Raw genomic sequence first — 16,906 nt, forward strand, 5'->3', positions numbered from 1 at the left:
AAGCTATACAAAGTAATTGACAATTATGAAGACTGCTTAATTTTACAAAATGAAATTGATTTAGTATTCGACTGGTGTTTCAAGAACCATTTACGTTTGAACATATCAAAATGTTAAATTTTATCATTTTCTAGAAAAAAGAATATAATAGAATTTTCTTATGTTATTGACAGCATTCCAGTTAGTCGAGTAAATGAGATGGCAGATCTTGGAATCACTTTTGATTATAAATTCACTTTCACTTCCCACATAGACCAGGCTATTTCATCAACGAATCAAATGTTGGGTTTTTTATAAGGAGTACCAAAGAATTCAAGAATATTGATACGATTATAACACTGTTTAATGCCTATGTGAGGTCTAAACTAGAATACGGCGTGTTAATAAGGTATCCAATTTACATTTGCCACATACTTACATCATATGGATGCTGTTCAAAAAAAAAATTAAATATTTATCTTTCAAGGTCACAGGAATATATCCTCAGAGGGAAACCGACTATTCTATCCTTCTGAATCAATTTAATGTAATATATCTGATTACACGACGACTTTTTGTCACAATCTCCTTTCTTCACAAACTGCTGAACAATAAGATTTCGTGTGCCCCTCTTTTACAATTGATCAACTTCCGCACCCCACGAATTAATTCCAGATACCAAACGCCAATTTTTCTGTGAACTTGACAGAACAAATAACAGTTTGGAAGAACGAGTGTCAATACTTTGTAACAACTATAATTCAATATTTGATAGGTGCGATATTAATCACAGTTCTCAAAGTTTTATTTTAAAATGTATTCTCACTAGAACCTTTTAACTGTGATCACTTTTTCTTTTCGCTTCTTGTGATATATTTCTATTTCTACTTATTTTTCTTTTAGTTGTGGCAATCTTTTTTTTTAACTAATTATACTGTTTTGCATATATTTCCATCAACACCTCTGTACATTTCCTGTAATTGGGTGAATGCCTGTTGAAAATAAAATGCTATCAATCAATCAATAATAATGATAATTATTTTATTTATCAGAGTTGTTAAAGGTAACTTATATAAGGGGGCAAAGTAATGAAAGGACAATGTGTCAGCTGCAGCTATTTTTACAACTTCAACTGACACTTTCATCTAATTTCTTTTTCTTTATATAATCTTATGGAGTCTTGTTGAAAAATGAAAAATTTAAAACCACAAAATGAGACAACAAACATTTTGTCTGGTCAAGAAATATTCTTCAGTTTAATCTGGAAGCTTCATAAATATGTATGTTTTTCAAACAAAGATGCATTAACTATTTTTTTTTTCAGTTATGGTTCACTGTTCTCAGAGAGGTTGTGAAATTATTTCAGGAGATAAAGCTCATACTTACCGTTTGGAACAAGGTAGGTAGAATGAAAATTAGTGATAATTATCTAGCTCATTTACATTGGAAATTATCACGTTTTCAGTACTAATTTATGGTAATAATATGGTAATTTTCATTGGTTCATTGTTTTATTAGTCCTACTAGGTATCTGTTATACAATTTTCTACCTGTAACAGTTTTTTATAATGATGGACTAAGTAGTAATTATCTAGAAAATATCATTTGGAGTTGGAAGGGAATGCAGTTTACCTTCAGTTTTAAATACACAAAATTTACTTTCACAATGTATCAATGTCATATTGTGCTTAATAAAATTCCTACTGTCAAAACAGTTGAATATGAATGATCTTTTATAGATTTTTTTTGAGCAAGTGTAGTGAGTTTATGTCAGAATATAATTTTTCTATTGATAATTGAATGAGGTGTTACTTCTATCAAGTGTAATTGTTTGAAAATTGATCTTATGATATACATAATTGAAAATATAACATATAGTATACATGAATGAATGGAGATTTTCTCCTAAATTGTATTGAACTATCAAATCAAAAATGATTTTTGAGTTAATAAAAAACCGAAAATACTTTGAACTTGCACTATCAAGCAAAACTACCATACGTGGGCTATTCAAAAAATTAGGTGAATATTCACATTTTGTGTGCTACAAACATTTGATTAGCAGTCTTTTTATTTTTTTTATGTTGGTACTCTCGTCTCGAACATATGTATACATTTTCAGCTGTTTCATGCATTTTCATGCAATTTTTTCTGAAATTTTGAGCATGAAGTATGTGGCAGCGAAGTTCGTTCCAAAATTGCTGAATTTTGACAAAGAAAACGTAGGATGAGCATCGCTCAGGAATTTCTGAGTGACGTCAAAGACGATCCAGATTTGCTTAAAAGGGTCACAACTAGTGACGAATCATAGGTACATCGAAACCAAAGTCCAATTGTCCCAATGGAAGAGCTCAGGAGAGCCAAGACAAAATGAATAGCACACCAAGTTCGATCATATGTCAAGGTTTTTCTCACTGTTTTCTTCAATTACCGTCGCGTAGTACATCAGGAGTTATTGCCACATGGTCATACGATTAATAATGAAGTTACGCTCCGCTTGCGAAAGGCAATGCGAAGTACATCCAGTATTGTGGATAAACAATTCATGGCTTTTGTATCATGATAATGCACCTGCTCACTCGTCATTGCTTGTTCGTAATTTTATGGCCATAAACAACACTGTAATCATACCTCAGCCACTATATTCGCCAGATTTGGCCCCCAGCGACTTTCTCCTCTTTCCGAGATTGAAGATACCCATGAAAGGACGGCGTTTTGTGACGAAAACCGAATCAGCGAATCGGTTTTTATCTCCTCATACCAAAAAGAACATATCAGAACTACTTCGAGGATTGGAAAAAAAGCTGGCATATCTGAGGGGGACTACTTTGAAGAAGACAAAATAGAAATCAATAGATACATTAATATTTTTTAATAAAAATGAAAGTTCACCTCATTTTTTAACAGAGTAGCATGTTATTACTTGAAGAAAATTATTTTTTGTGAATGTTACTTAGTTTTTTGGTCAATTTTTTCGAGTTAATTATCTTCAACGATTATGTTTTGGTTGCTGATGAGGTGTTTCCCTTAATGGTGTATTCAATGTGAGCACATCCATCCAGAGAAGGTCTGTCATTTGAAGGAATGAGTAAGAATATAATGAAAAATATTTTTGCAATTACAAATGAGGTACTTTTCACTGAATAGTTGAATGTCAAACTGTAGAAATATTAGATTTAAAACATTTTTCATTGTCAGATTCCATTCTTTAAATACTCAAAAATCAAACCTTAGCTAAATGTGGCTTAATCATTTGACAATAAGCAGTGTGATCTTGCAATATCTACCTCATCAACACCAGTTTCATTACATGAAAATGAGGCCTAAAAGCAGTTTACTTGTTTGGAATTTCTATTATGGGAACATGCAACTAATAGCTGGAGAGTCAATATGACAAATCGAGCAGAGAACCTTGAAGAACGGTTTCACCTGCTGATCTCTTGACAATGTTGGTTGACAAACTGACCCCCTTACTACACTTGACACCTTTTCAAAATATCAAATGAGAACCCACCTGGTTTAAAACATATATCAAAATCTATATTTCTCTAAAAATTTGTGGTTGAAATCTTCATTGATCATCTTTATCATGCCGAATAAGGTGCTATTCTGCGACAAGTTTCGAACTTTCAGAATAACAACTTTATTGATATGTGTCTGAAGACTGTATCGAGGAGAGATGTATACGTACTATTTAGTCTCGCATATGTTTCTCGTTCATCCAGCAGCAGGACCATGCTGAAATTATTCGAGTAGATCACCTACAGACCGGTTTCGGAATATTACCTCTCATCAGGGCAAGAAAAATCCGACCCAAACAGCAGTGTGCTTGGTACTTGATTAATTTTAACGCGGCTCGACTGCATGTATGAAACCTTCGTCTAAAATAGTATTTCTGAAAGTGGGCGGTAACGCCCTCTTATGGGCGCTGGAGGCCTATAGGGGGGCAGTAAAGGGCACAGAGAAGATTAGGAGGCGTTGAAGCGGTTTAGGGGGGTGATGGCTAATTTAAAAATGTTTTTTTGCTTTTAACACAAACTACTGCTCCTTTACGCTTAACGAGCGTTTTCTCGTGTAACGCTATCTAGGGGACTAGACAGTAACTATTTCCTGTCCGATAGTTGTCAAACTGTACAATAGATGGCGGTAAGCTTCAATGCGAAGCGAGAAGTTTCTAGTCTCCATTCTCGAAAGTACTAGTCCCGCCCGCTGCCTCATATAAAAGCGCACGCGCCATCCAGCCAGTAATGTCATTCGACGATATTACGAAAACAAGTGAGTTTAGTTAGCGACTAGCTACGTTAAGTGCTGTATGTGCGGTGATGAATACTGTGAGTGGTGTCATTAGCAAGTTTTCAATACTCGATTCTTTACTTCGGCATTTTTGAAGACAAAATTATGCAAGCAAAAAAGAAGAAACGGCAATATAGCGCGGAATATATAAAATATGGATTTATTGAAAATCCCACAAATCCATCTTCGCCTATGTGCCTTCTTTGTCAAAAAACATTTTCGAATGAAGCGATTAAACTCTCAAGGCTACAAGATCATTTGAATAAAATGCATTCAGATAAAAAAGACAAAGTCAAAACTTTTTTCAGCGGCTTTTAAGCAAGACGACGACGGACTCCGAGCTTCCTACAATATCTCCTTGCTAATTGCTCAAACAGGTAAACCTCACACTATTGGAGAGGATTTAATTTTACCGGCCATAAAAGAAGTAATAACTACTGTGCTCCATAAACCAGCGGCAGATATTATCCGAAAAATCCCTTTGAGCAATAGTCCCGTGCAAAGACGAATTTATGAGATGGCTGAAAACTGTTTAAAATCTGTTTTTTCGTTAATCAGCTATCGCCCCCATACGAACGACAACTCTCGGAAGTTGAGAAACTTGTGGGAGCTAAGGACTAACGAGGTTTTACCTTTTAACATGTGATTCCTAACACTGAATACTGAAGACTTCAAAATTCTCAATTCACTTTTTACCAACACGTTGGCATACGTGAGGTTTATTAAAAATGAGAAAATATATCAAGAACTACTATTTGCCAGAAATTTAGAGACGGATACAAAAGGAGAAACCATATATGATACAATGGAAAAACTTTGTGATGAGAAAGAAATTTCACTGAAGAATATTATATCAGCTTCTATGGATGGCGCTCCGGCTATGACAGGACGTCACAAAGGCTTCATAGCATACTTAAAAAATAAAATTCCAGATGTGCTCGTTGTACATTGCGTCATTTATATGCAACATTTGGTTACGAAAAATTTGAGTGAGATTCTCTCTCAATCACTGCAATATATCATCAAAGCAGTCAATAAAATCCGAAACAGGTCAGATTATTTTATCAGCTTTGTGTTGCTAATGATGAAGATTTCAACCGATTGCTATTTCACACAGAAGTGCGTTGGTTATCAAGAGGTAACTGTCTGGCTCGATTTTACAATCTATTTGACTCTGTAATAGAGTTCTTAGAAAACAAAGACAAAGAATTGCACGACAATCTCATCACTTCAAAGAATGATATTGCTAACTTGACAGACCTGTATAAATTATTTAATGATGTCAATCTCCAACTTCAAGGTGACGACTTGAATTTGATTAAAAAAAAATGTCATTTGCTGCTTTTGTAGCCATATTGCTCTTATACAAGAATAATATCGGCAGACGTGAATTTCGCAATTTCCCTAATTTGTCAGCAGTATCTTTCAACAACGACGACTTGCTTGTTTACTGCCAACATTTGGAGAACCTCCACAGTAATTTCGCAGAACGATTCCAGGACATTTTGAAATTGGAAATACCGGACTGAGTGTTGGATCTTTTTTCAAATGTCAACACAGAAGGATCACCCCAGCTGGAAGAAGAACTCATAGAACTGATAACGAACGAGAAAATAAAAATAATATTCAAAAATGGATACCAAGAATTTTGGCTACAAAAGCCAATCCCGCAATCCCTGGATTGTGGTCCATCGTTCAACGATTTTTGATAGCATTCCCGTCATCGTATTTGTGTGAACGTAAATTTAGTGCTGTGGCAACGTTGCTAACTAAAAAAGAACAATCGGTTGCAGATTACCGATCGCGGTGACTTACGGCTGTTTTTGAGTTAATTCGAGCCTGATATCAACAAACTTGTTAAAAATCATCAAATTCATCCTTCACATTAGATTAGTTTTAAAATTCAAATTAAAATGTTTGTTTTAATAACATGAATAAAAGTTTTCCTAATATTACAAAATGGTGTTTTACATTACCCTCATCAAAAAGTCTTATTTTCACATGACACGCATAATTTAATTATTAAAATAATGACTGCCATTGTGATTCTTAAGATGTACTTAGTAAAGTAAAAAAAATTGGGGGGCGCTAGAAAATAATTAATTCTCGAAGTGGGCGGTAGACAAAATAAGTTTGAGAACATCTGGTCTAAAATAAAGATTGTTAACTGCTTCATGTCCTGAACAAAGCCCCAAGTGTATTAATACTCTTACAGAAATCGAAATAAGTTTGAAGACTGTATCGAAGAGAGATACATACGTACTAGAAATATCTGCGAGACTAACCCCAGTTAGGTACGTTGCATAAAAGTCTGTCGAATATAATTCAATATTCAACGTGGTATTAGCCGGGGAAGTAGTTGTTTTCTGGCAGGCATTTACCAGAACCTGCGGTATAGATAGTTACGAGAGATGAATATTTTGAGATTTTATTTCGAAATATTTATTTATTGATACCTCTGGCAAATCCATTAAAGTATTGGCCAGGAAAATTTAACAAGGCGAAATCGCGTGATTCATGCAAGCAGATATTTGAAGAAAAAGACATAGAACAGTTGTATCTTCCTTCATATTAGAAACTGATTTGTGCGCTGAAAGGTAAGACCTCGATAATCGATAAAGTGGCGACAGCTAGTTAATAGAAAAACATATTTTCTAACAGACATAAAATAGTTTCGAATCTAAATTAATTTGGTGCTCATAGTTAAACCAAAAAGTTATCTTTTGAAACTTCGATTGTTTTTTATATTAATAAGAACTCTTGAAGCTTATCTGGCTAGCAGCAGCTAGCAGTGTGTAAGATATTATTGTATTTGACGTATAATTGTGCACATGGGATGTTGATACATATTTTCATTTAATTATACTGGACCTAGATCAACTGATGAAAGGTAAAACTGGAACCTCTGACGTAGAATAAATCCAAAACAAACACCTGTCCCAATCACCAGAACTGCAATACTCTTCTGTGTGGTTAGTGAAATGCGTGTAGAGAAGATTATTGCATTTCTGGTGATTGGGAAAGGTGCGTTTTTTGGATCTGGATCATCTAGTTTCTGGGTTAAAACTGAACTTATTCAGAAAATTTGTTTGGATACCAAGATCATTTACATTGTGTTCATTGTGAGTATGTCTCAAGTGGAACTCTGTAACAGCTTTTCTGCTACTATGAGCATTACCATCAACCAATCGGATCATTTTTGTTTTGGTTTTTAATTATGTTATCACTAATTGGAACGCGTCACAAAGACCTCAATGGTTGATCTTACTGGTACTAACCAGTAGTGTCCAATTATGACTTGAATGGCCTACAAATTATCATATTGAAAAAGTGAACTTATCATAACTTTTTGTATATATTTACATGTCTCTCTCTATATGATCTATATATTTACATGTGATATTCAGTCGACGTTATCAGAATTGCTCTTCTGGAAAATTATATACAGCACACCAAAGATAATTACCAATCATCGATCTAGTATGTTTTTTTAATTTCAAGTTGCCTGAAATACCTTCAAATTCGTCAACAGCTCTTCAAGAGGAAGATTAAACTAAATAAGCGTACAGTGTTATCCGTATTTATACCATAGATACCTCTGCTAGGTACCTGCATCTTAAATGTCTTAAATTTTTTTTTACAATGTGTCCTTATGTAATGGTCAGGTTAATCTGAAGTTGAAATATTATTGCAACGAGCTATATAGTATACTATAAATGGTATTATACTATACTAGTATACTATGTAATATACTATACTATTATAATATATAGTATATTGTATCTGTAGAGAGGGAGGGTGAGTGTAGACCCACACCACTTAGGCCACATGTGACCCATTGTACATCCACCTGAGGAGTTGTCCTCCTAGGTCATCGTCCATTCTGTCCTTTTCAGGAAGGTGGACTGGTCACTAGGAGACATCTCCTTTATATCGGCAGGTGAAGGCCAAGACTCGCCGAACACACCCTCTCTTTGGCAACCGTGAGGTGTCTCACGGCGGCCTTCGTGAAGGATTTGGAAGGTGCAGCGACATTACTGTCGTTGCGCGGCTTCTTCAACCTTCTTGGTATTCCCTCCGTGGAGGTGCTCAAGTAAGGGCGCTTTCCTGCATGGACAGCCGGTTCATTGCCTTTATTCAAGACGGAGCTTTTGGCGCCCGCCGCAGGAAGTGCCCTTGCTGTTGGAGTTGGAGTGGGGAGGAGGAGGGCGAACTTATAGTTGCTGTTGCTCCTGCCTCTATCGCTCTCTTTCTCCTTTTGGCCTCGGCGCCGCAAATGCGCTTACGCCTTGGCCTTTGTATTATATCACGAGGTGATCTGCCATGTCCAGCCTCATTCCAAGTGGTAGATTGGGGTGGACATTTCTGTTCATCCCCAGCCACCGCCATATATTGAGGTGGGCATTTCTGTCCAGCCTCGGGATTGGTTTTTGTTTTTTTTGTGTCTGTTTTTGTGTTTGTATCATTCATATGTGTTCCTACGAGTAGCAGTGGAAGAGTTGGTCACTATGGCAGAGCCCCGCATATCACCCTGCGGCCATTCAGCTGTCAGCACGATTCCTTACACCTTAGCTTGGGTAGGCTGGTCCACGGTGGCCTGTTTCGCAAAGGCTTTTGGGTAGTTTTGACTCCCCTCACCCTACTTATTTCTGCCACTGACCAGGAGTCCGGCGACCCCGTCCGTAAGGCCACATTGGCTTCTCGGACAGGACCCCCAGTCCTCTAGCCGTTCCCCTATCCGCCACCTGGAGACGCGCCCGATAGGTAGCCCAACCCACGGGATATAGTATACTATATAGCTTGTTGAAATAATATTTTAATTATCAGATTTACATAAGGACACATTGTAAAACTAATTTAAGACACTTGAGACGCAAGTACCTAGCAGATGTATATATGGTATAAATAAGGACAACATTGTATGTAGATATAGTTCAATCTTCCTCTTGAAGATGATAACTTGGTGATCGAAACACGTGTGTGTTGAAATAATGGTTTTGTGTTGGGATAAAACTCCAGTAATATTTAACAGATGGGCAGCCAAGCATTGAATGACAAACGAATGGAAATCGATAATACTACTGGTTTGAACTGAATATTATATATTACGTCACTTCTACCCTTGAACTCGGATATTTCAGTTTTTAATCAAGTATACTTCATTCATGTGCGTTTTTATTGAGTTCAGTATTAGCCAACATCATATTTAAACTTATTTCAAAATGATATTAGCTAAATTAAAACCATGTAATACATTCAAAGATAAAGCATGATAATTTTGTATTGCAATGAAACTGTTGCTCAATTAGATTTCATTAATTATAACTCAAATGATAATTAATATTCTTGAACAACAATGATTCACCACTATTTTCTTATAATAAGTTTAGCAATCTAACATATTGCTAAAAAAAGAGACGGGGTTGTTTTTTTTTCTGTAAATGTAATGCAAAGTTTCAAATTATCCTATCTAGTAACTTCATATTATTATCACTATACAGTTCAGTCTTAATTTATATTACAGGTGGCACAGCTCAAATTGCAGGAGTTCAAACTGCTCCCGTCAAGAACAAAGATGATGGAACTTTTAGCCTTGATGAGCTGAGGGAAAAAATAAGAAAAAATCCAGATATGCACGAACCTATAACTTCTCTAATTATTGTTGAGAATACTCATAATTTATGTGGAGGAAAAGTAAGTAGTGTTTAGAAAATAAAGAATAGGAATGCAAACTTTTTTGGAAAATATTTTCAATTCTTATGGAAATATTTAAAAAAAAAATAAGGATATTCGTAAAGATATTTGATTCAGTAGCGGAGTGCCACAAGAATTGCCAACCTTGAAACTACATGAAAAATTACTGCCTCTAGAATTTTTTATTTTTTTTTATAGGTTGATTATAAAGTGCATTTCTTTAATGTCCCCCCCTTTTATTTTTTGAACGGGTCAAGTCAAAAAATTGAAATTTGGGATAATGAAATTAATACATGAATACTTTATTCTGTTTATCTATTTAAAATCTGTTTTTCCGTTAACCAGCTGTCGCACCCCTACGAACGACAACCCTCAGAAGTCGAAACTTGTGCGAGCTAAGGATTAACGAGGCCTTACCTTTTAACGTGTGATTCCTAACATGACAGATGAAACTCTCAAGATGGCGACTGAGCGACATCTGGGAAAAAAATTAAATGGAAAGGGAGGTCTTGTGACACATCATTTTGAAGCTCCTGACGAATACTTCACAACCCTAGAATATGAAGTCAATATCTTCAACTACTACAAAATGGCGGAATTCGAAAGTGACATTCGAGACTGGTATGGGCTTGCCGTGAAGAACTGAGGAAATCTGGCGAACAAGAATAGATTGACTATATACTAGGTGCCAATACACTCAAAAGTTATTGGGTGTACCTGACATGGATCATCAACTTTTTATAAGGCTCTGAACCAGCTGTGAGGCTAGCTGAATCTTTGATAGGAAACAAAATGGGTCTTTAGGAAACATAATGACTACTTAGAAAACATACATGAGAAAATCTTAATAAAGGGACCGTTTGAGAAGAGAACTGAAATACTGCTTCAAAAAAGAACAATAACTGCAGGGCTAATCACTGAACATTGTCCATTGAGAGGACACCTAAACAAAATACAATGCAACAAAGGGACAGAGACAAGAGACAATGTATGGACAGCCCAAATGTCCAGAAGAATATGACATACATCCAGCGAGGGGCCTGTACAAACTAGTCTAGGGAGCAAGAGTGTTGGAATGAGAGTCATGAAGAAGATGAGGGGAAAAACATAATGAGCCCATGGGTGCTGCGTTTTTTTCGGAAACTTGGGAAACAAATCCAATGCTCGTATTGAAAAAATATATAATTACTTTTCTTGCCATTGCTTCAACAAGTTTAAAATTAATGTTGTCTTTATGTTTTTTATTTTCAATATCTTTGGTAAAAGTTGTTATCACGACTTATCAAAACTAATAACAATATATCAACTCTTTTCTTCAAATATCTTATTGTTACCATTATCGTATCGTCACTGAATCATTGATTATTTATTTATTCAACGGCAAAGCCAATTTACAAAAACAAAGTGTGAAGAACTACAAAGTATTTTTGAATGATCATGTCTAATGTCTACATTACAATTTACAATTTTACAAAACATTTAGCAAAGTGTGAAATACAAAATATTAATAAATCCATATGTCTTGTGACTATATTACTAAAAGATGAAACAATTCTGGTACTTACAAGAAAAAATATGAAACAAATCTGGTACTTACAAAGAAAATGGTAAGGTGAAGAAAAGCTTCGAAAACGCTATAGCCTTTTCAATTGATTTTTAAAGAACTGAAGTGATACATTAAACAGATCTAAGTTATTATGATATTGATTTCCCAGCTTCAAAATACGAGGCATCAGACTGTTCAAAGCATAATTGGTATGGAAAAAATGTATATGAAAAATGTCAGGATTTCTCGTATCTTTTTGTTTGATATGAAAAGTTATTAGTTGAAGTAGTTCTGGGCAGTTTATCTCACTATTTATTAATTTGAAGAGGAAACTCAAGTTCATAGAAATTCTCCTATCTTCCAATGATTTTATATTTAACTTGGTTAAGATTTGACTGTACTCTTATTCATTTCGTTGAATACCAAAGTGAAAAGCACAATTCCTTAAGAATTTCTTTTGAACATTCTGAATTAAATCGATATTTACGTTATAGTATGGGTCCCATATAACTGAACAATATTCAAGAATGGATCTTACGAAAGCACAATATAAAATCTTTTTTGTTTGAATTGAAAAATCGGTAGAAATTCTCAACACAAAACTCAGCATTTTGAGACTTTTTTCCACAATATCTGATACTTGAAGATTAAAATTAATTTCGCTATCAAATTTATCAATTTGCATTTAAGTTAAGGTGGAATGACGGAAAATGCCAAAACACCCTAACAAAATATATATTATTCAGGCGTTACCATTGGATTGGCTGGAAAAAGTGAGCAGTATTGCCGCCGAACATAACATACCAGTTCATATGGATGGCGCAAGATTGATGAACGCAGCAGTTTTCTTGAAAGTAACTCCGCGAAGAGTAGTCAGAGATGTCGATACTGTCTGTTTCTGCCTGAGTAAAGGACTGGGATGTCCTGTTGGAGCTGTTTTGGCTGGTAGTACTGACTTTATCACTAAGTGAGTTTTGAATTTCTATCTTAGTTACCCTCCACTATTCCCACTCAAATAGTCAGCATTGATGCGGGGTCTCATATGCCCGTCCCTAAGTATGGCATTGTATATGTTAATTAAAAAACTTTGCCAATAAGCAACTATCATTAGTTAATCATTTTTGTTTTCAAAAAAAAAAGATATATATCATCTTACAAACTAAAGTGTTTGATAAGACATTTTTACACAAAAAATAACTGAAAATACATTTTCGACGAAAAGAACTATGTTTGATATCATTTCATAAAAATCAAATATCATCTGAACAGTTGGGATACAGCATTTGGGCATTTGTCAGACATACGAATTTGTGAGTGTGTGTGTAAGTGTTAATGTGAGTCATATCTGCAACTTTTTTTATTGACATTTGTTAGTTGTGATCGACACACTTTTTCAGTGAGCATAGATGTAGGTTCTTTAACAACATTCTCCCAAAGTCAAGGAATTTTCCTGTTGGATGCGTAAGATATTTAGTATTGCTTCCAGCTATTTTCATCATAATAGTACAAAGTTTGTCAACATTTCTTTCACTCAAATTGTTTCATCCTGCCTAATGAATAATGAAATTCAAATCTATTGTGACTGTTTGACAGTTTCATCATCAGACATGTCTCCATCTTGTTTTATATCATCTGCTATAGCTGTTTTCTCCAAAAATTTCTTCTCAAAGTATGATTAATCGTCAATTAAACCATCATCACCTCCAACTTCATCAAAAAATCACTGATAACGTTTTATTTTTTCTCAAAATTCATCTAACATTTATTGAAATATAACACTTCCGTAAACTAGTTTAAAATATTACCTTCAAATTCTATGGAAAATGAATCAGCGATAAAAAATTACATGTCAAGAAACAAAACACAATTGCCGACGCGGGATTATCAGACCCAAACTTTTAATGAATCAAAATATTCACAACTATTTTTGGCACAAATCACTATAGTCAGGACAGAAGTGAATTTGAAAAATTACGAGGTCTGTTCAAAAAATAAGGTGAATATTCATATTTCGCTGGCTACTATTAAGACTCAGAATTATCGACATTATTGCTTGATCTATTCGCGGGCAGATGGCGATGTACGTAACCTCCTTGATATAATTCGAACTCACTTTACATGTATTTGTTCATTTGAAAAAAGTATTTTTTTTATTAACACGCGCGCTTGCTGCCTTATTTGTAACCCTCCTTTACGCGCCTGCTGCCTTCTTTGGGCTTGGTAGCCGATTTTCAGGTTCTCTCTCCGGAAACGGAAAATATCAATGGTGATTTTCCATATTATATGAATATTATTTATAGCATTTCTTTTAAACACAATAATAAAAAATCTATTGAATACCCAATGTTGCAAGGGTCATTGTTGATTGAGTTCAATGTTGGTAATTTGTTTTGATTATGTAATTTTCCAACATTCGATGAACTTGTTGATAATATCTCTTTAATAACAAACAATAATATTGGGAAATTATCAACATGAATGAGCAGAATAATGCAGACTAAAGCTTATTTACATATTTCACGTATGTCATTAATAAGCATGGAAATATTCTATTAATATTCTCAGAATTTTAAAATTACACTTGTGTTTGTATACAGAAAATAAATATTGTCGTTTTGGGATCAATATACTTGAAATTGTTATTAAAAGGCGTGAGCTAAATGTCAGATTATAATAACCACAACCATCATTTTTCATACCCAAACTTTTCGGACCAAATGAGATATCTGAAATTTCATCTAATAATGGGGTTTCTTTGGAATTGAATAAAAAAATCAAAAGTGAACTTCCATGGTCTAGAATAAGACACCTGTGTATGGCTTGTATTCTGTAGCCTTTTTTTCTATAGTGGTTGAGTGAAGTAGAAAAACTTGTTCTAAGAACAAAAAATTTGAAATGTGCCTGTGTGTTATCATAGAGTCAGAGTGTGCTCTTAGTAGACGCAATGAAACAAATATGGCAGCCTCCTGCACCTTAACAGAGTTTTCTAAAACTCTACGACAAATATTGTCTGCTCTGATAATCAAGAAGAATTACATCTGGCTTATTAGCTTGTATGGGCCTGAGAGAGAGGAGTTTATAGTTCAATGAATTCAGCTTGTCTCGTTTTTCATAATGGATTAATTTTTCCTGGGAATATAACGCAACACTGGCATAGGTTATACTAAAGCGGGTGTCAGGAGTCTCTATACTCATCACGTGACTATTGTAGACAACATCCTGGCAGGTCTGATAAGTTTCTGACTTCAACCCACTTGACCTGAGGAAAGCAAAGGTCAGGTACTTTAAAAGCCGAGGTCTACAATGTTGTTGAAGAAGACACCATGTATTGGTTTATGCTTGTGTTACCCCAGGAGTGAAATGATCTTTAGGGCATTTATGTGAGCAATTTGTTGATAGGATTTTAAATCGGTGACAAATTTGTTATCACCTCATTCACTGTCGAAAACCAAACCTAAGGCAGGTACTCTTCTACCACCTTTAAGGACTGATGGAGATCCTTTTCTTCAGGCTCTACACTGGTTTTGATAATATCATCTAGCCACCAGTCAGACGTAATTGAGGTACCTCGTCTTTGTGAAATATAACATCAGATGAAAACTTATTTGGGTTTGTCAGTGATCCGAACCGGTACACAGGCGCAGGCGTGGTCATTCAGAAGAGCCCACTAAATCACCTGATATGTTGCCTCTAGATGTTTTTGAGGAAATATGTGGCATCTGAAGTTTGTGATAGACAGCCGCAGTTCATTTCTGAACTCTTGGATGGAAAAAGAGATGTTTGCTATAGAATTAATCCCTCTGAATATTTTATAATGTTTTGTTAGATATGGGGATATATTAATCTGTACATAAAAAGGAGGCTTTGTTTTCTAACTAACTTCTGGATTGTGTCTGCATTGAAACTATTATTCTTTGCTATTTGTATAATCGTTTCAATTTCCAGATTGTTAGCAGACAAAGATAACGAGAATTCTCCGCAAAGCTTATGTTTGTAAATTTCTGAGAATTCCAAATAATTGAGTTCCCAACCCTTGTCTGCATAGTGCAAAATTTCCTTATCGTTAAGATTTGAAAACTTGTGATTACATTCCAAGGAATGCAACCACATATACACATATAAGAAATTTCGGCCACATTGTCCTACATAAACACTATTACACTCCGGACACTTAAGCTTATGAATTCCAGATATCTCCATCATGTCCACTTTATCTGTGGTATTAAAATGGAAACTAGTGGCCTGAATGCCACTTTCATAATGTTTTTTCTGAAAAACTCCACAACTGTTCTTTTACCAAAATATTTTAAAGTTACAAATTTCTTGATATCTAATTGTTTGATGTGGGGGTATATTAATCTGTACGTAAATTTGAGGCTTTGTTTTCTAAGTAACTTCTGGATTGTGTCTGAGTTGAAACCATTATTCTGTCCTATCTGTATAATTGTTTTAATTTCGCTATCTAGATTGTTAGCAGACAAAAGTAACGAGAATGTTCTGTGTAACATTGAATTGTAGGCTGCTAATTCATGACTATTGGAATGGAAAGAATCACTTGGAATTGTAATGTCTGTATAGCTCGGTTTCCTGAATACATGAACTCAAATTCAGAAAACCGGGCTATGCAGACATCACAACCCCAAGTGATGCTTTTCATCCCGACAATCAAAAAGTAGCGGCCTTCAATTCAATGTTACACACAGCATTCTCGTTACCTTTGTCTGCTAACAATTTAGATAAGGAAGTTGAAACAATTATACAGATACGACAGAATAATGGTTTCTACGCAGACACAATCCAGAAACTAGTCAAAAAACAAAGCCTCAAATTTACGTACAGATTAATATACCCCTAGACCAAACAATCAGAAATCAAGAAATTTATAACTTCAACATATGTTGGTAAAAGAACAAGAAAGGTACTTCAAACAAGGTATAAATGATTCAACGTTTTCAAACCATTCTTTGGAACGCAACCACAAGTTCCCGAATCTAAACGATACGGAAATTTTGCACTATGCAGACAAGGGTTGAAAATTCAATTATTTGGAATCCTTGGAAATTCATCAACATAAGCATTGCGGATGTAACCTACTAAATGACCAAATTGACCAGTTATTACCAGCTGTGGTGGTATAGGTATATATTATTATTTCAGATTATTGTATTCGTTTGAAAATGTCCTTGTAGGACGAAACTAGTAACGTTAGTTACAAATACAAGTGGCATAAAAACATAGGATGTCCTAATTCTCATTTTTCAGCAAGTCTTAAACTGTATAAAAATATTTGATAACAAAAGTAACAGATTAAAATAGTGAATGTATCAGAAGAAATCTTCAAAGTATTCTTCAAAATTATGATAGGCTTTTTCCACTAAAAGGTTCTGCGCTGCT

At 34.8% G+C, this 16,906-nt stretch overlaps 1 protein-coding gene across 2 annotated transcripts in view; it reads left to right on the forward strand.

Moving 5' to 3' along the window:
- Nucleotides 1-16,906, forward strand: part of LOC111504033 (uncharacterized) — a 31,003-nt gene that overhangs the window by 2,870 nt on the left and 11,227 nt on the right. For both annotated transcript variants that reach the window (XM_074179947.1, XM_074179946.1), the window contains exons 2-4: nt 1,304-1,378; nt 9,797-9,966; nt 12,259-12,479. In XM_074179947.1, the coding sequence (XP_074036048.1) occupies nt 1,304-1,378; nt 9,797-9,966; nt 12,259-12,479 (466 nt within the window). The remainder of the gene's footprint in view (nt 1-1,303; nt 1,379-9,796; nt 9,967-12,258; nt 12,480-16,906) is intronic.

The sequence above is a fragment of the Leptinotarsa decemlineata genome, unplaced genomic scaffold, assembly GCF_025532065.1.
Source record: "Leptinotarsa decemlineata unplaced genomic scaffold, Ldec_3_MD MMD2_tig00026282_RagTag_RagTag, whole genome shotgun sequence".
In the NCBI taxonomy this organism is placed as follows: Eukaryota; Metazoa; Arthropoda; class Insecta; order Coleoptera; family Chrysomelidae; genus Leptinotarsa; species Leptinotarsa decemlineata.